This window comes from Myxocyprinus asiaticus, chromosome 5 (assembly GCF_019703515.2).
Source record: "Myxocyprinus asiaticus isolate MX2 ecotype Aquarium Trade chromosome 5, UBuf_Myxa_2, whole genome shotgun sequence".
NCBI classification, from domain to species: Eukaryota; Metazoa; Chordata; class Actinopteri; order Cypriniformes; family Catostomidae; genus Myxocyprinus; species Myxocyprinus asiaticus.
The window spans coordinates 52,592,368-52,613,166 of record NC_059348.1 but is presented as its reverse complement, the minus strand read 5'-3'; the positions used below and the strand labels follow the sequence as shown (position 1 = coordinate 52,613,166).

General features: G+C 36.3%; 1 protein-coding gene across 3 annotated transcripts in view; it reads right to left on the bottom strand.

Moving 5' to 3' along the window:
- The window catches only part of LOC127440676 (CUGBP Elav-like family member 5), a 224,955-nt gene that overhangs the window by 2,649 nt on the left and 201,507 nt on the right, over positions 1-20,799 (bottom strand). Inside the window, exons 11-12 of one of the 3 annotated variants that reach the window (XM_051697410.1) lie at positions 20,306-20,477; positions 17,636-18,158 (exon numbers count right to left, since the gene is read on the bottom strand). In XM_051697410.1, the coding sequence (XP_051553370.1) occupies positions 20,350-20,477 (128 nt within the window). In that variant the 3' untranslated portion in view covers positions 17,636-18,158; positions 20,306-20,349. Of the gene's footprint in view, positions 1-17,635; positions 18,159-20,305; positions 20,478-20,799 lie in introns of those variants that run through there. The other 2 variants (XM_051697412.1, XM_051697413.1) reach the window with 2 other exon arrangements.

Here is a 20,799-nt window from a genome sequence, read left to right as displayed (position 1 = left end):
CCCGGGGGATGGGGGGAGTAAACCAAAATTTATACCATGATCAGTGGAAATGTAAATTATTTACACTGTAATCCCCCCAATGTTCAAGACAAATCTACGCCATTGGACATAAGTAATTTAGATTGAAAGATGGCAGTTCAGTAACCACTGACTGATTCAGTGTGTTCATTCAGTAAATGATTCGTAACAATGATTCAAACAGATAACGCTTGAGTTGGTGAGTTGTTTGGAGAGATTCCGTCAAAGAACCGATTCTTAAGAGTCATTCGTTTGTGAATCGGACTAGTCCCGTAGTGCGCTGAATGTTTGCTTTTAGAGTAGCCAGTAAATACAAAATTTGTGGTGCAAAGCGGTTCTTGCTTCATTTCGAGTCGGACATGACTGACAGTAACGTCTCTGTTTGCGGTTCAGACAGCTCTTTATTTCTATAGGTTCAGAGTGAGAAATGGTAGTTAAGTAACCTCTCTACCTGATTCAGTGAGTTCACTCAGATAATGATTCATAACACTGATTCAAACCAATAACAGGTGAGTTGGTCATTCGTTTTGTGATTCATTCAAAGAACTGGCTCATGAGAGTCATCGTGAATTGGACTAGGCTAGTCATAGTCACGTGGCATTTTGTGTTTGCTTTTGAGTGCAGCCAACCAGCAAACAATGTAATTGACAGAGATGTTGCTTTGGCGTTGGTGGTAAATGGTCTTTTTTTTTTTCATGGTCTTACCACATTCAATTCAGCCTGAAAGCTCAAAAAGAAAATATAAATTTTTGTGCCGTGGCGCTGGAGATTCATTAGTGGCAGAGGAATCACTGGCATACTGTATGCCGCATTAAACACGTATGACCAGTGGCGTAACTTGGATCTCACGGGCCCCAGTGCAAAGCACCTGTCGGGCCCTTTTTGCCTTCCCCAATTGGTGCTTTTCATTGTCCGTCGGGCCAGCAGTCATTTTTTCTTTAAAATAAGCAAAAATCTGGGTTATAGATTTCAATGGAAGTAAATGGGGCCAATCCGTAAACATTAAAATACTCACTGCTTCAAAAGTATAGACACAACACATAAACAATATGCATGTTAACATGATTTTAGTGTGATAAGATTGCTTACTAATCTCTTCTTTGTAAAGTTAAACACAATTTTAACAAACGCCGTAAACCCTAAAGCCCTAAAACGGCTGAAAAATGACGATTTAAACAACTTTACAGCTCGAAGAATACAAAAGTTTTAAAAGAAGAATTAATGTAAGTGCTTTTAGAATAACATGCTTCACATTTCTGCCTTTAAACCCTCCAAAAATTGTCCCCATTCACTTCCATTGTAAGTGCCTCACCTCAAATTTTTTTGTGGTCATTAACATTATACCACACAAGTTGGCAATTGAGACCACAAAACATTCATATGTGTGCTGTTGTTTTCCCTCCAAAACAACGTCACTTCCTGGAAGATGATGTCATTAAGGAACTGTGACCAGTTGCATTAAGCACCTTAATTTTTCCCTTAAGTGTAACACTTAAGGCGTTATTTCCCCTTAAAGGGAATGACTTGAGGGTGTTGCATATAATCCCTTAGACACTTCTGTTAGGTAAGGGAAACCGTTAAGGGTTTTACTACAGTGAGCCAGGTTTTACCATAATAAAAATCTACTGTTACCAATGACATGTTCGTCATGTCCCTACCGCTGATCTATAATAATTAACTTTTTACTGTTTTTTATTTTCATTTTAGTGACTAATCAAGTTTCTCAGTATCATTATTGATGTGTAAATTATTTGAGGTGTTAGATGTGATATTAGATTGCCTTTCATAATGTTAGCGACTCCCCATAGTAATCCTGCACTTGTTTATTATCGCTAAGATGGTCTAAAGAGTTCTCCCTATCATGAAAAATTTGCATTGGTATGCTGTACTCTTCAACCGGTTCTATAAATTTTGCCATTTCTCCTTTTTTAGAAACCTTGAAACTTAGCCAACACTTAAGGTGAAGTTTTACTACCCTTAAGGTTTACTTAGGAAAATAGCAGTTAAGGGGCTTTATGCAACACTTAAGGGAATACTTAAGTAAAAAATAATTATTTAAGGGAAATTGTAGGGGATTATGATGTCTTTATGTATAAAGACCCTTAAGTAAAACTTAAGGGTTGTTTTCTGCAACACCATTAAATTTAAGGGAAACTTTCACTTAAAGGTGCACTCAACGATTCCTGAGAAACACTGTTGATATTCAAACTCAACTGCCCAAACAAACACACCCCTCCCTTCTCTTTGGCAAATTCATGCATGCAAGACGGTTTACGCACAACAGCTCCAGACACTCACAACTCTCCTGCTACTAAATCTAACATCACAACAACAGCATATATGGTTTCTGTGAAACTTTATGTTACCCACCTATTGAGAAGAAAAAGAGCAACTTCTGCATCTGTCTTCAAGCCTTTTACCTCTCGGAGGTCTCTCCACCGTTGAAAAGCCTCGCCGATGTTGACATGGCTCCTAGCCCTCAACTTAACATAGTCCTTCTTTTTTTAGTTTATATTCATCTGACCTTTTTTCTCTTGGTCTGTTTCTCAGCCATTTGTCCTCCTTGGAGTTTAGAAAGTTCGCTTCAGCCAGATTTGCCGTAGCTCTTCTTTTTTCTTTTTTTTTCTCCCCTTTTCTTCCCAATTTGGAATGCCCAATTCCCAATGCGCTCTAAGTCCTCGTGGTGGCGTAGTGACTTGTCTCAATCCAGGTGGTGGAGGATGAATCTCAGTTGCCTCCGCGTCTGAGACCATCAATCTGTGCATCTTATCACGTGGCTTGTTGAGCGCGTTACCGTGGAGATGTAGCGCATGTGGAGGCTTCACGCTATTCTCCGCTGCATCCACGCACAACTCACCACACGCCCCACCTAGAGCGAGAACCACACATTATAGCAACCAGGAGGAGGTTACCCCATGTGACTCTACCCTCCCTAGCAACCGGGCCAATTTGGTTGCTTAGGAGACCTGGCTGGAGTCACTCAGCACACCCTGGATTTGAACTCGCGACTCCAGGGGTGGTAGTCAGCGTCAATACTCGCTAAGCTACCCAGTCCCTCCGCCGTTGCTCTTCTTATAAATTTCCCTCTCGCTTTGCCCCCACCCCCCATCCTGTGCACATGCAAGAACCACCCCGTGTTGCTGATTGGCTGGAGTAGTGTTGTGTGGCTAGGTCTGTTCCACTTTGTTTTTGTCCCATTTACAGTGTAAGGGCTGTGTACAAATACTAGATTTTTTTTCACCCCACCCACAGAACGGACAGCTAGCAGATTGTGAGGAGATATTTGCAGAATTTGACAAAAAGTGTATTGGATTAGAATTACTGAGTGCACCTTTAAGGTACATTATGCAACCGGGCACTGGCTTTTATTAAAGGTATATTACAAAAGACTATCAGTATGTGATATTGAAAACATATGGGATTAAAAAAAAAATTAAAATAAACAATACATGGATTACCAATAAAAAAATAAAATATATATTAAAAAAATAATTCCTAAGAAAACTTGTTTGTTTAAACTGTTCACTGAATTATGACAAATTGTGAGACACATTTGATTGTTTTAGTATTAATAATTTATCCAATGACAATATGTATGATGGGGACATAAAATGCAGTGTATAGTAGAAATTACCCAAACTTGTTTTCACCTTTCTGCTACCATACAATTCTCCTGTTTTTAAGGTCTTTACTGCCCCTAATGGACAGTCATAGGAAATACAGCTATCTCAACCCTGAGGGTCCCTTTGCTATCTTAACTGCTTTAGCTCGGTTTCCATGGTGACCTCTCTTCATCCAAGTGTTCTTTGCCAAGTGTGATATTTCCAAGAATAAATCCCAAATCAGTAGTCACGATGCCACACAGCAGGCACGGGTTTCCATTGTTCCAAAGAAAGGTGAATTTAGAGCAACATTAAGAATGAAAGATAAATGGGTAAAAACGAAGCAATCTTAGGCAATGATTAGCAATTGTTTATTATACTGTACAGTTGTAAAAATGGCTCAGAAAAGTGTAGTTCTACAAAAAAAAAAAAAAAAAAAAAAAAAAAAAAAACATTTGTTTGCATATGCCACTTGCATTGATATTTTATTACAAAGACAGTCAGACGTAAGCGTGACCTTAGTTTCCAAATACCTTTTGAGACTGTATTTCTACACTTCACAAATAAGGGCATATTAAATATTGCAAATTCAACCACATTGTGGCACTATAGGGTAAAAGATAGATGACCAATGGAAATCGATGTGTTGGAAATTATATTTTTCACCAACATGGACATGTCAAAATTTACATCATGAGATATTTTAGGCAAAAATGAGGGGAGTAATTCATTTGTGAATGAACTCTGTTGAAGTTAATCAAAACATTACATAATCTTGTATATAGTAACATTTAGGGAGTCATTCAAGTAATGATTTAGCAGACATTTTTATTAAAGAGATGGTCAGGATGCTCAAACAAAGAGAGCAATGTTTTGATAGTGCCACAGAGTTTACACTAATCAGGGAAATCAACCTTTCAGTTGACTCTGCATTAGGTACTGTAATCCTAAGAAATGTAACGATTCATGTTTAGATTGCTTTTAATGATTCTGGTTCGCACTGAAGATTCAAAAGAACTGGCTCATAAGAGTCATTTATTTGTGAATCGAACTACACTGGTCACACTATAGATTCAGAAGAACCGGTTCGTTAGAGTCATTCGATTGTGCTGTATGTTTTGCAGGAGACTCTGTCAAAGTATTTTAGCACGGTTTGAATGCACGTTCTGGAACCATTAAAGGGATAGTACACCCAAAAATGAAAATTCTCTCATCATTTACTCACTCTCATGGGTGGATGGTGATCAAACCTTTCAAGCTCCAAAAAGAACAGACAGTCAGCATAAACGTCATCCATACGAATCCACTGGCTAAAATCATATCTTCTAAAGCGATACAATTGCTTTTGGTGTGAAAAAGATAAATATTTAAGAACTTTTTAACTATAAAGCATAAAGGTCAGCAGTGGTATGCGTGTGTGACATCCAATTAGCTGAGATATTTTATATACACCATCCACATCCAACTGAGCTGAGATATTTTTCTATTTTTCTTCAAATGTGTTCTGCAGAGGAAAGAAAGCCATACATATCTGGGATATCATGAGGGTGAGTAAATGATGAGAGAATTTTCATTTTTGGGTGAACTGTCCCTTTAATGAACCCTCCCCCACCCCCCCCCCCCCCACCCCCTTTTTTTTTAAATTAATTAATTAATTAATTAATTAATAAAATCAAATGGCTTTGGATGTTTTTTTTTATTAATGGTTCTCCATTCCCGGCCCTACTCTGCATTAAAAGCTGGAACATGAGAAAGTATTTTAACAGTAACACATCACCTCTACAGACCCCATGCAATTGTTTGACAAATGCAATTTTATTTCCTTTGTTGCCATTTTTCCAACTGAAACTGTAAGTTGTGGCAGAATATCAAAGGGCTTGTATTTTTTTCTAAATAGTCAATATGCTAGTTTAAGTTGCAACCTGACTGTACAGTACTGGACATACTACATCAGGTAACGTGGACATTCACTGAAAAACAAAAAACATTTGTTGACTCAACAATCATAACGTATTAAAATAAATAGTTTATACTCAGAAACGTACATATTTATAAAATGTTTCCCTTTACTTAATTTGCATTAATGTGTACAACACAAAATATACATTATAAGGTGAACTTGGAGTGATACATAAAGTAAAAGAATAATAGTGAGTTCCTTGAACTTCTTTGTCTTAAAAATCCATAAAATTAAAATTTTAAGTACTACTAACTCAAACGATCAAGTGCAGAAATGAGGTTGTCGGGAATACCCATAAATAGTTAAGCTTGAATAATTTTAGCACTTTTGTTTGGTCAAAAGGAACTTATTGGGGCATTTAATTAGTTGTTTTTGAGAATCCATAGAGATTTCAGCTATTTTTAATATTATTGATGTTTTATTGTAATTAGTTGTTTTGTGTAAAGTCACTAAAAGGGTGATTGGTGTTCCCTTTGGTGAAGTTGGATCCTGTTCAATCCATGTTATTTTTCTTCCCATAAGGCCTGCACCCCTGAGTCTTCTCTTTACTGTTGTACATGAAACTGGTGTTGAGTGGGTAGAATTCAATGAAGCTGTCAGCTGAGGACATGTGAGGCGTCTATTTCTCAAACTAGAGACTCTGATGTACTTATCCTCTTGTTTAGTTGTACATCTGGTCTTCCACATCTCTTTCAGTCCTTGTTAGAGTCAGTTGTCCTTTGTCTTTGAAGACTGTAGTGTACACCTTTGGACGAAATCTTCAGTTTTTTGGCAATTTCAAGCATTGTATAGCCTTCATCCCTCAAAACAATGACTGACTGATGAGTTTCTAGAGAAAGCTGTGTTTGATATAATGGCAAGTGATTTTCTAGTACCAAATTAGCAATTTAGCATGATTACTCAAGGATAAGGTGTTGGAGTGATGACTGCTGTCTAGATTTTATCAAAAATGACTTTTTTCAAATAGTGATGGTGCTGTTTTTTACATTAGTAATTATGATCAATTGAATGCAACTTTGGTGAATTAAAGTACCAATTTTCTTCCGCAACAGCAAAATCTGTACATTATTCTAAACTTTTGGCCCCCAGTGTATATATATATATATTGTGGAGCATAGCACTGTGGTGCTCTGTTCCAGCTCACTGCTGTTTTATAATGTTGGGGCTGCCTGTTTGAGAGGTTTGACTTAATCCATAGCGATTTAAACTAGAAAATTGTCACTATAATTCAAATGGGTGTTGATGCGCGAGCGAGCACCAGAGATGCAGTAGAGTAGAAAAGAGCAGATAATTGGCGTGAGTTGTTCCGTTACACTATCACGGGAAAGCTTTAAACGCACCGCAAAAATATCACATTGCAAACGAGAAGCTTTTTGCATATGTAAAGCGCTGAATGCGATATTATCATAAAAGTTGTCTTGGCAGTCCTAAATTTCACTTGGGTGGCCATCGAAAAATGTTCAATGGGAGAACCAGGGCACTGTTCTTTCCTGCGGTCCGCAACCCTGTCCGAATAGACCTGTGACCCACATTTTGGTCGCGACCCACCAGTTAAGAAACACGGACCTAAACCAGAGACTATTTAGCAGAGATGGGTCACTTCTATTTAAATGAATGGGAGAAATTGGAACGCTCAATCAAAAAGCTCTAACGTCCAACGGATGTAGAAAGGAAGTCCCGCCTTACAGGTAAAATAGCCAATCACCCTTTAGATACAGACGTCGCCTGTCAATCAACTCGCTAACATGCATATGCATTAGCTATACAAGCTGGGGAATTTGCGTTTTTTTAGCGTCATATGAGGTAAAGAAGCACAATTAATGATACCAGTGTTGTCAGATTTTATTGCTTATTTGAAATATGTTCTTTGATCGTAATTTTGACCAACCGTTTTTGAGATTTCAGTGTTTCCTCAAGTAGATAGGAGCTGCACTGGCATGACTGGAAATAGCCTCCCGAGAGCGTTCCAAAGATGGCTGACTGTGGACTGACTTGCTAGAAAGACTTTGCCTAAACCTAACCAATAGTGATCTAAAATCAAATGAGAGGTGAACAAACAGACATCCTTACCTTAAACCACCACCTAAACCTAACTGATAGTGTCCAAAAACAAAATGAGAAATGAAAAGCACATTTTCTGAAGCACCCAAGTCATTTTGTGTTGTTTCTTTGACACGTGTCAAAACGTGTCAGCTTGCATGTTTGGCTGGGCTCGAACTGCAATCTTTTGAGTCCAAAATCCAACACTCTATCAGGTGAGTTTTTATATCATAACATAGCAGTGTGTAAGAAGTGTTTATAAAGTCATAATCAACCATTGTACTCGTGATTTGTGAGACAGCGAATAAAACGCAAAGTTGTTGTAGCGTCTCTAGTGTTCATTTCACCAGGAAACTGCGACGGAAGGTAGAACGTGGCACGTAAAAGTCAATTTGCAAAAATGCTGTTCTATTAACGTTCATTTTATGAGACTAGGTTGGGATGTGCGTAGCTGAAGTGCAGCTTCATAAACTGAATTTACGTAAAAAGCATGATGCAAAAATTCTACATATTTATTTTAAGTAAATCCAACAATTTTTTTTTTCAGTGTTGTCATTTGATTTGTATGTTCTTTAACATATGACAAATAACTGTAAAGAGAGCATAACCTGATCAATGTCTCATTTAAACACAATCATTTTACAAATTACAGAATATAGCACATGGTTAATTGATTTTTGATTAATACTCAGATTAATTGTTTATTTGGTAATTTGATTTATGGAGTAGGCTACTGGTTCACTCCCACACTTTGTGATTAGGTTTGTGGGATAGCTGTCCAAACCAAATCTTTTTTTTTTTTATTCAAATGTCATCGGGATGGAGTGGCTGATGGTGGCAAGTCAGCACTTTGGTTTGCCAAGCTCAGCAAAATACAGATGAGGGAATGAACACTTCATCAGAGCAGAGATCTAAAGCCACACAAACATCTCATATCTGCTCAATGTTTACTGAACAGATCCTTGTTTACTCACTGTATAGTATATGGAAATAATCACACAGAAACTAGTGGATAACTTGTTCATAGGTTGCTCTTTCATGGCCAAAGTCTCGATTTCCTTTAGATTTAATCTAATTGCTGTCTAGGAGGAAAATAGATTGAAATATTAAAGGAGTAACTGACCTAAAAATGAAAATTCTCACTCAGCTTCTTTCCAAACCCGTCACTTATGACAGAGGTTTTATTTTTGGGTGAACTATTCCTTTAAAGAGATTTAATTTGTGATATTTCCTGATCTTTAGCCAGGATCAATCTTATGAAGCTGTGGATTGTTTTTTAAAATTATTATTATTATAAAGACACAATTTATAAGGATGCAGTAGATGGGATCCTTGTCCTTCATGCTTGGACACAATAAATCTGTTTATAACTCTCTAGCAGTATATTTCCCACAGAACATCTCACATTGCTTGCCGGCCAATGTCCTAAAACTTTTAACTAATGTTACACTTTTTTCACCTTCTCCCAAAAAAAGACTGGCAGAGAGTGACATTAAGCCAATTCTTTGTGACAATCCTTATTCATGGTCTGTGCTATGAGATGGCAGAACGACTCTGAGAGATGAGATTGATTCTCTTTAACTAATGCTAATAATGAACTGATGGCTTCAGTCATTCGCCACAGCAGTCACTTCTTTATAACTGGGTGAATTTATTTCACAAGCAATTGAGTTTCTGATATCTGCCGTCAGGAATGAAATAAAAGAAAGAAAACTTTATTTCATGATCTTAAAAAATGATTTTTTTTATTGGCTAAATATGGTGATGTAAGTTTGACTTTCCAGAGGAACTTTATTAAAGGAATAGTTCTCCCAAAAGTGAAAGTTCTGTTATTGTTTACTCACCCCCATGTCGCTCCAAACCCATATCACTATCTCTCTTCTGTGGAACACAAAAGGAGTAGTTGAGCAGAATGTTCAGGCTTTTCTTGTCACTGACAGTGAATGGAGACGGATGCTGTTGAGCACCAAAACTGACAAAAAAAAAAAAAAAAAAGTATGATAACAGTAGTCTCTACAACTCATGCACTATATTCAAATGATTCTGAAATCATTGGATAGCTTTGTGTGAGGAATAGATCGATATTTGTGTTGTTATTCACTGATAATCTTCCTCTCCACTGTAACTCTTGAGACTTATGGACTTACTTTAATGGTGCTTTTTTTTTTTTTTTTTAAAGCTTGACAGTGTTTTCCCCCATTTACTTTCATTTCATGTCCTAGGGTTTGATTTTCATCAAAACAAACAAATTTCAACTTAAATTTTTTATTATACATGAGGGTCTCATTAAAACTGAATTGGAAACTTTTTACCAGGCCTTCCTCATTTATTTTCTGGTACTTTTCAAATGCCTTTTGTGTACAGATTTGACTGTTTTAGCTTTGTCCCAGGCCAAGACTTTCAATATTAAGCTTTAAAAATCCATTAAAATATACAAATTATTATATGTTTAAATTATGATAATCGTTTCAATATTTATTATGGGTAAATCAAAGCCCCTCACACACCTGAATCGTTATAGGTAGATACGTTAGAAAAAATTTATTATCAAGACAAAAATAAAAAAAATAATGAAAAAATTCCACACACTACCCAGGATTTTTTTTCTATTTGTCTTGATAATATTTATCAAGGGGAAAAAATTTGACAGTCTGACAGTCATGGTGTCATTTCAACCACACCAAACAATTTTTCCCCTAATAAAAAGATTAAAATTAAAGAGCTATTGTAAGTTGACAAAAGTGTCAGTGAAGAGCATGCTTGAGACAAAATATGAGACAAGTGATGTTTGAATAAAACAAAGAAAATTCAAGGTAAATTGAACCTGTGAGCAGAATATTTGTAGCTCTCATTTCCAATCAAGCTGTGATTTTATCAAATTAAGTAAAAAGTTGTAAAAATTAGTTTGTGTGTGTGTGTGTGTGTGTTTAGAATAAATATAATGTTAGCAATGAAATTAGACAAAGGAGATGGAGACATTTAATTAAAAAACAAACAAACAAAAAAACATTAAAAAAATGTAATTTCCTTCAGTGTCATTTCCACCACAGAATTCTGTTAAACACAATATGCTCCTATATTTGAGATGTGCTGGAAATGATACTGTGGTGGGAGTTTACATGACTTTAAGAAAAAAATGACAAAAATGACATAAATCCTCAGTGAAGCATGTACATACACTATTGAACACTGTTAGTGGACAAATAAATAATAATAATAATAATAATAATAATAATAATAATAATAACTGAGAGTGTGAAAAAGGTTTTAACGAAACTTTGTATTCTAGACATCCACATTGCACAAAGTGTCCAAAGTTGATGAAACAATTCATATATGAATATGATACAGATAACTGTATCAGTAGAATAATGAAAGAGTGTTGGTAAGCATTTATCATTTTTATTGTAAAATTGAAAAAAGGAGAAAGACAGAAAAGCCCCAATAAGCATCATTTATACATATTATGTCAGAAATGATAAACGTAAAATTTCATAAATAAATAAACTAATACAAATGATCAAATTCTAATATTAAAATTATTTGAATAAATTAATGACCGAAACAATAAATAGAACACAGTAATTAAACCCTTTTACACATTTAATTGTCAAAGCAGCAAGTTTGAGAGGGAAGATAATGGGACAAAACTGCTCTGTTGTTCTTCAAAAAAATAAATAAATGCACCATTATACCTCCACCGAAGGGCTTAAACTCGTCACAGACTCGTAATGTGAACCATTACGTTTGGTCCCACACTTCCCTCTATAGCATTTAAACATAGATACATTTTTTTTTAGCTTACATCTGTTTATATATTGTGCTAAGAAACCCTAAGTTATAACACAATCGGTCATAGCAAACCCAACCCAGAGCCCCAATGACAGTATTTTCTGCCCTTTAACACTGATCCAGGTTTTGTGTTGGTCATATTTATCAGCTGAATATAAAGCTGATCCTACTGCAGATCAGTTGCATTATCAGTCAAAAGTTTGGACACACATTGGATCTACATTTTGAATAACTATCAAAACTATTAAATAAAATAAATGGAAGCATGGGAATTATGTAGTAACCAAAAAAGTCAAAAAAGATCAAATTATCTTATATTTGAGCTTCTTCAAACCAGCCATTTTTTTTTAAAGTTAAAATATAATTTGTGTAAATAAATCCATACATAGGCACAATTCATTTTTGTGTAAAAAAGCATTTAATCAAAAGCCTTTTGATCAAAAAGATATTTAAGATCATGAAAAACATTTCAGTCAAATTTGTCCAAACTCTCGACTGGTAGACAGAAAATAAATGGGAACTTTACGTATGGCTCTAATCAACCCATTGTACCTGAAAAGAAGCTTTCTGTGCTATCAAATATTCCCACCGAAAACAGAAGACATTTTCATAATGCATCTTCAAGCGCATCCCTTTGCATTTATTACCTTGACATATAGAAAGAACAACAACCATTCATAGGAATATCATACCAGTATTCTGAGCATTGAGTGGAAGAGATTATTATATCAAAAACGAGAAAAACAAGCAAAAATGGAGTGAAACTCAAATAAAAAGCTTGAGGTTTGTATGTTTTGATACTGTATGCAGCTTTGCTCTAGCGGAGAACTGTGGCAGTTTGGAGGAGCATGAGGGAAGATATCATGGCTTAGTGCAGGTTGTAATATCATATGAATAAAAAACACAGTTTGTAAAATGTACTCCCAAAATAGCCCAAAACCTGAAGAGCAAGTCCTGCAGTTTTCGCCAAAACCTTACGCAATCAATGCACGTGTCCGTAACACCTCTTAATTCAGTTGTTCAGTAGTCAGTCCGTGTTCGTTTGGATGCACAGCGTTTCCATGACATCATTACTGCATGACAGCACGTTTAGCACTATAACCCGAACCTCCACTAGTGCCTTGGCATCCTTGAAGCCTTGACTTTTACCCTTGGATGTATTGGTTGAAAATCAAAATCAAAAACTACGCATTTGAATGTATTCTTCATCTTTTAATACAAAAATGTCTCTCTACATCTCTAGCAATTAGCATGCACGACGAGTGAATTAATAACTATAGACAGGGCAAACTATGAAAGAAGAACTAGTTTTCTCCTTTTTTGGCAATAATTAGAATAAAAATCGAAATATGAGTCTTTATGTTTGTACAGCGTGTATGTTATTATGAGCCACAGGTTTAGAAGAAATTACATGTGCCACTGCCCGAAACAGCTGCCGCATGGCTCAGAATGTTCTGTTGTTCCATGTGTAACGGTGGCCAGCTGATAGATAGCTGTGCAATGTGTATAAACCTCACTCTCCTGACCTCAAGAGGTGCACTAGCGACTGACGCTAGGGGCTTTAGCCTTTAGCCTCCTTGTTAGCGCACCTGTCTCCCATGCCGGAGACGCCGGTTTGAGTCCCGTACGGAGCGGGTAGAACAGGAGCGTCACACATGGGTGATGTTTGGAATGGAATGCTACCATACTGCTTACTGTGCAGTGTATAATGCATATTACACATTTTTCTGAAATAGGATGTGAGATGAGTTATATGCTGAAGCCTATTCCGGGTTCAATACAAGTTAAGCTCAATCGACAGCATTTGTGGCATAATGTTGATCATCACAAACATTTATTTAGACTCATTCCTCCTTTTCTTTAAAAAAAGCAAAAATGGAGGTTACAGTGAGGCACTTACAATGGAAGTCAATGGGGCCAATTTTTGGAAAGTTTACAGGCAGAAATGTGAAGCTTATAATTTTATAAAAGCACTTACATTATTTCTTCTGTTAAAACTCATGTATTATTTGAGCTGTAAAGTTGTTTAAATCATAATTTTAACAGTCATTTATGGATTTAAGGGTTTGCTGACATTACATCCTCATGGCAATGAAGTTAGTAAGCGATTTTATCACACTACAATTATGCTTACATGCATATTGTTTACGTCTTGTGGCTATACTTTTGAAATCGTGAGTATTTTAACATTTATGGATTGGCCCCCATTCACTTCCATTGTAAAAGCCTCACTGGAACGCAAATGTTTTTTGTGGTAATCAATAATGTGCCACAAATGCTGTCGATTGAGCTTGACTTGTATTGAACCCGGAATATTCTTTTAATACTGAGTTAAGCATTTGTTAAAATCCCTAACCCCAAGTATGATGCTTGCCTTAGCAACAATATACATACAGCAATCTGCATTCATTGTACAAGTAGTATGGTAGAAACCATTCTGAACATTGCCATGATCTCACTGGATCCTGTCTTAGAATGATAATGTCACTCTCCAAGTTGGTCACCCATTGGTTAAGCACATCAAGAGATTACATCAGAATTAAGGGAAAATTAGAATATTACAATTATTAAATTACAATATGATAAGGTGTAGAGCACAAGTCTTCCCTTGAATGTAAAGTATATCATTTCTGATTGCCATTTAACTGAAAACCTACTATGTCCCAGATCACTAGTTTCAGGAAGGACAGACAAATGTCCCATTTGAGGCATTGCAACTGGAATGTTTGTGGATTACATTTTGCTTAAAGAAAATTAAACCTATTTTCGTGACTTTTCAGGATTATTTGCATTGTGACATTATTTTCATGACAACAAATTATTACTGTATTACATTAATGCAAATATAATGATACAATTTATTTTATTTATGTAAAATGTATCAAAATATAAATCATTTGATTTTGTAGTGAAATGTGACCTGGACGTGTTTTTGTGAGATTCAGCACATTATCAAGGGAAAACCAGTCGTAACGGTTTAAAGTTTTGATGTTGGCACATCAGTTGCATTAAATATACAGCAGCCTGTCCAGCAAAATCAAGCTCATCTCTTCCTTAATATTAAATCACATTAAATCATGAGAGAGAGAGAAAGAGAGAAACTCTTTCATATTATTTGATTGGAGGAAATTGTCATGGCACGTGGCACATTTGCATGGTTAATTGGTCATGGCAGTGTAAAGAATTTTTTTTCTGCTATATTAGATAACAGGTTTCTGTTTGGTCCTAAAAAAATTACAGGTTCATTGGTTCAAGTCAACATGAAATGGCGATTGCAACCCATTTTGAACAGGATATTCAACATGGAAAAAAAAAAAAGAAGTAGAGCAGGCTATGATTTTAATTGTCAAAAATGGATTAGATTGTGAAAAATGGGTGGTCCATACCAGAATGGAGCCTGGTGGTTAGAGGGGAGGGGTTGAAAAATAAGAGGGCTTGGTGATGTCAGCCGAAAAGGAAAGTCCAGCCTGAGGCGGAGCAAGTTATTACATTTTGAAGAAAGATTACGCAGACATTTTTTCTTTGGAATGTTGCGCAATCGCTGTGTTTTAAAGGAATCTTCCGGGTTCAATACAAGTTAAACTCAATTGACAGCATTTGTGGCATAATGTTGATAACCAAAACAATTATTTTGACCCATCCCTCCTTTTCCTTAAAAAAGGCAAAAATCGAGGTCACAGTGAGGCACTTAAAACTCATGTATTATTTGAACTGTAAAGTTGTTTAAATCATCATTTTTACAGTCGTTTTAGGGATTGTTGACATTACAACGTCATGAAAACGAAGTTGTAACATTTGCAATAGCAAAGGTTAGTAAGCAATTTTATTGCACCAAAATCATGTTAATACGCATATTGTTTACGTCTTGTGGCTATAATTTTGAAACAGTGAGTATTTTAACATTTACGGATTGGCTCCATTCACTTCCATTGTAAATGTCTCACTGTAACCTTGATTTTTGCTTTTTTTAAAGAAGGGGCAAGTCAAAATGTGTTTTTGTGATAATCAGTATTATGCCACAACTGCTGTCGATTGAGCATAACTTGTATTGAACCTGGAATATTCCTTTAAGAAAGTAAATAATATCAATTTCATTTCAAGTTGACTCATATAAATAAATGTTAAAATGTTTTGCAGGTGGTGATGTGGCCTCGCTGGTTTGTTTTTAAATGTTTGCACCTCCAAACACCTTTTTTTTATTTGTTTTATTTATTTATTTATTTTTTCACCCAATTTGAAATGCCCAATTCCCAATGCGCTTTTTAAGTCCTCGTGGTCGCATAGTGATTCGCCTCAGTCCGGGTGGCGGAGGATGAATCCCAGTTGCCTCCGCGTCTGAGACCATCAACCCCCGCATCTTATCACGTGGCTTGTTGAGCGCGTTGCCACGGAGACATAGCACGTGTGGAGGCTTCACGCCCCACCGAGAACGAACCACATTATGGCGACCACAGGTGGTTACCCCATGTGACTCTACCCTCCCTAGCAACCGGGCCAATTTGGTTGCTTAGGAGACTTGACTGGAGTCACTCAGCACGCCCTGGGATTCAAACTAGTGAACTAGCAAACTCCAGGGGTGGTAGCCAGCATCTTTTACCACTGAGTCAGGCCCCCCTTCCAAACATTTTTGACAAACATCATTACATCTCTAATTTTCCTCTGTCGTTTAGGCTGTAACTGTAGCTCTGGCTCTACATACGTTTACATAGGCATGCACAATGCAGTGTAACTATGAGCAATTGCAAAGTTAATTAAAGTGTAATTAATTACACATGAAATACCTGAATAAAGCATGAATAGAGGAGAACTACTGTCTTAAAATAGTCTCTCAAGCTTATTGAGATTTTTCGAGACTCGATATCTCTGTGCTGTTTTTATGTTGTAATATGGTTTGATTTGTCTAATATAAATGTTGTAGAAGCCCCTTCTGGCAAACAGCATATCAGTGCAAACCAGTGAAACAAATTCAAAGCTTAACGTTTATATATGGCATGATCTTACGCTGCATCTAAATGGAAGGTTTTCCTGAATTCTATTTCAAAACAGCCCATTCTCACAATGGAAACGTCACTCTAGCAACGTTTTCCGGTGCACCAACGAAACATATGTCTGTGGTCACTTTGAAAGTAGTTTTCGAGGATTCCATAAAGCCTTGTTTATACTTGAATATTTGAAAGATGCAGAATATGGAAGTAGCAAGAATTTTGGTTGGATAATCGTCAAGAAACTGTATCAATTGCATTAGTTTGTTTAGTTGGTGTTTATTTGGCATGCTCGGATTTGACAACGAAAAACGAAACGAAACGAAACAACACAAAATAAAACGAAACAAAACAAAACAAAACACAAAACTAAAGGCACACTCTGATTTTGTATGGCAACACAGATAATGCACTGTTAGTAAAATGCATGTTAGCAGTACACAAGCTAATTTACATGTTACAATTTGACAAAATAAACTGAAAAAAAGATAAAAGAATTCCAATAAATCCAAGGCTTTACAAAATCTCTCAAAACATGGTAAATAAAGCCACTAAAAAATGTTTCGGTGATGATCGTGAATTTGCTAGATTGACGTTTATTTGCAAAACTATGTCGTTCAAATATCAGAACTGTTGTTTGGCAAAATTATTTACGGTATGTCTGGTTATGTATTTGCTGTAGTAATTTGCTTACAAATTGCTGCACAAATTAAATGACACTGGATCGAATGCCATTTTCTGCTGTAAAATATCCACCTGACAGCTTTCTCAAATTAAACGTGGTAATGAACAGCAATTCAGAATGTGCCCATAACAATTCGATATCAACACACTTCGTAGTTTATAACAATAACCTAGAATACCTCACTAAAATCTATCAATATCCTTTAGACTCACGTTTTAGCTCCAATTACATGGAAACTAGTTTTTTTTTTTTTTCTCAATAAAACATACCCCAAGTCCCTGTAAACCTGCACTATACACACCCTGAAGTAATTGTGTCTAACTCTTAATTGGCATTTACATGAAGTAGCATATCTGTAGTGTTAGATAATCAGTTAGTGGTAATATTGTACATCGTTTACGGTACTGACAGAGATTAAAAAGATTTGGTCCTCTGGTCTCTACGAGTGAGAGTTCCTTATACTGCGTCAGTGTTGTATTCACAAGCTCTGCAGAAGGAGGGAATATATATATATATATATATATATATGAGAGAGAGAGAGAGAGAGAGAGAGAGAGAGAGAGAGAGAGAGAAAGAAAGAGAATTACATCCGTCCAAATGACGGTTTTACCTTGGATCTTGAATGCTAAACCCTCATTAATCCACAGAAGTACAAGCTATGGCTGATGGTAATCTGTTCCCACAGAAGAGCATCTTTTGATATGTGCGTGGATCGTTCTTTTGCTTCTACGTCAGTCGTTTGTGAACTCTACAAGTCCCAGCGATGCACTGCTCTTCCAAAGTGTTCGATGTGTGGCATTTTTCAAAAGAGAAAAAAAGTTTCATTTGTTTGCTTGTTTTTGTCTCCGTCTCCACATTTGTCATCACTGTCCCTTGTTACACTCATCTTTCATCGCTGTGGAAACACGTTTAAGTTAAATGCGATATGTTTCTCAAAACTCCCTTGCGTTCGATTTTGTTGCTTTGTTTCACTTCTTCATGTGTTTTGTGTTGTTTTTCTATTTCGTCTTTTTCGTGTCAATTTTTCAAGAAAAGTTTCCATCCGTCAAAATGTCAAGACTACAACTGTTCAAAACCTGCTGGAGAGAGAGAGAGAGAGAGAGAGAGAGAGAGATAAATGTCAGAATTTTACTCGAGAGACAGACACCGGTAGCAGAGGAGGAAGAAAGGTCTGCTACATGTTGACAGCTTGATATGTGGATGTCAAACCAGGAGGCATCAGTCACGACGTGGCCCGTGTGAAGCTAAACTAGAGTGGAGCCACAGGTTGGTGCTCTTGACATAACATTAAACATGATAGAAGCATCCGGCACGATGACATGTTACAGGTGTGCTGAAAGATTGCATCACCCACTCCACAACTTTAAGAAAATATTTGAGTGTCTACTGGAGGAGTTCAGGGAGAAGTTTTTTGCCTTTAATGGGAGAGATTACATCATTCAGCACACTTTTTTAGACTGAATATGTGGGATGTACCGATATAGAAACTTCGGCAGATAATAACCAATAATTCAGCTTATGTTACAGCTGCTCTAAGTGGTCGTAAAGAAAAAAGCAACACCTTTACTGTTCTCGGTCAAAATTGACCGACCATTGGATATGAATGGGAAAGACTAATAAACAGAGCAATTTTTTTTTTTTGATTAGTAAATTACAATCTATAAATCAGCCACAATACAGAACAAACACACACAAAAATTAAGGGGTGAGACTATAGAACATGCTGTGTGCTGTGAACAAAACATGCACACACACACACACACACACACACACACACACACACACACACAGGTGACACTTTATTTTGTCAAATAAAATCTACATATTTCCACCACAATGCAGCGCACACACTCACGGACACACAAACAAACACACACACACGCGCGCGCGTTGGTGCGGCTATCCTTATGAGACCTCTCCATAGACATAATGATTTTTATACAGTACGAACTATAGATTCTATCCCCTAACCCTACCCCTAAACCTAACCCTGACAAAAAAACGTTTTGCATGTTTACATTTTCAAAAAACACAGTTTAGTATGTTCAATAATAGAACAAAGCCTGAGTCTGACCCTAATGTAATAAAGTTTACCTATTCAAATACGGGAAAGTTTACACTGAGATGTGGGTGCCTCACCTACAAATATATATGTAATATCCCAAAGTAGTGTGCATAATTGTATTGTTTTTACTTCAGTGAAGAAGAAATGTTATCATTTCTTAAAAAAAAAATATTTAAAAAAAATTAAAAAGTTGTTTTCTTACACCAACCTATTGGTTTGCTTCAGAAGACATTAATTGATCGACTGGAGTCGTGTGCATTACTTTTATGCTGCCTAACTTCAGTATGCCTTAGGGACCGTCAAATAGCCAGCAGCCTGATGGCACCCGTTTACTTACAGTACATTATAAGGACCTACAGAGCTTCAACATTTTTCTAAAAACCTTAATTTGTGTTCTGCTGAAGAAAGACAGTCATACAGATCTGGGACGGCATCAGGTTAAGTGATTAATGAGAGAATTCTCATTTTTTGGGTGAACTATACCTTTAAGTGAAGCTGGGTATCAAAACATTATAAAATACAGTAGAAAAGACAACTGTATATACATAATACTTAATATAAATATATATATATATCTCTTGCTGTAACCTGAAAGAGCATACTGTCCACATGTAGCAGAGATTTCTTCCTCCTCTGCTATCAGTGATTGAAATGGAAAAATAAGGAGTGATATTACAGTACCTGCTTCCAGTATCGGCCTAAATAAAACTAATATTGGTCGATACAGATATTGCTAGCAATATATCATACAGTATAACTGATACAATAATATGTAACTCCACACTTTTTGTCTGTTGTTTTAAAAACACAGTGATCAACATAAAGCTCCAATGTAGAATGTTACATGCTTGAAGTGAAATTAGGAATCAAAACATATATCTGTAAATATATAATTAGATATATAATATACAGTAGAAAATATGAATAACTGTTTAGTATTTTTGCATTTTATTTATAAACTTAAATATCGGCCAATACCGATATGGCCACCAATATCATGTGCACCTAGTGTATATTATTTTTCAACCTTTGACATAAAATATAGCCTATACAGTTTTGCACATTTTAAGTGCATGCCGATGGTATCAGAAAAACAATCACATACTTTCCGCACAGTAATGCATTCTTAGTGCAAATGTAAGTGTGAGCGCTGTGGCATACCTCTCCTGATGGCTGAGAGTGCACATGTGCGTCAATGGTTTTCGTCAGTATGGACGGCTAGCGTCCTTCGGCCGTTTCAGCTGCACTTTCAAGCGTTTCATGCCGATCTGAAAGCCGTTCATGGCCTGGATGGCAGCCTGAGCGCTGGCGGGATTATCGAAGCTCACAAAACCTGTAGAGTAACGAGAGAACATAATTATGTTTCATAAAATGACACTTTGGGGGCACTACTTGGCATCATGGTACACACTATGGTCTTGTGGACTTCACGATTTTTATCATTTTTAACAATATATCAATTTACATAGATCAAATTAGATTCTGCCTATTTTTAATTAATCTAGTGAATTAACTCCATAAGAAATTAAAGGTACTTCAACTACTTTATTTGATTATTTCTTTATTTTTATATGGAACTTGAATGACGCAAACTAATATGGACTTGATGGAATAAAACTACCGGTAATATTTTAAAGCAGATATTTCTGACTCAA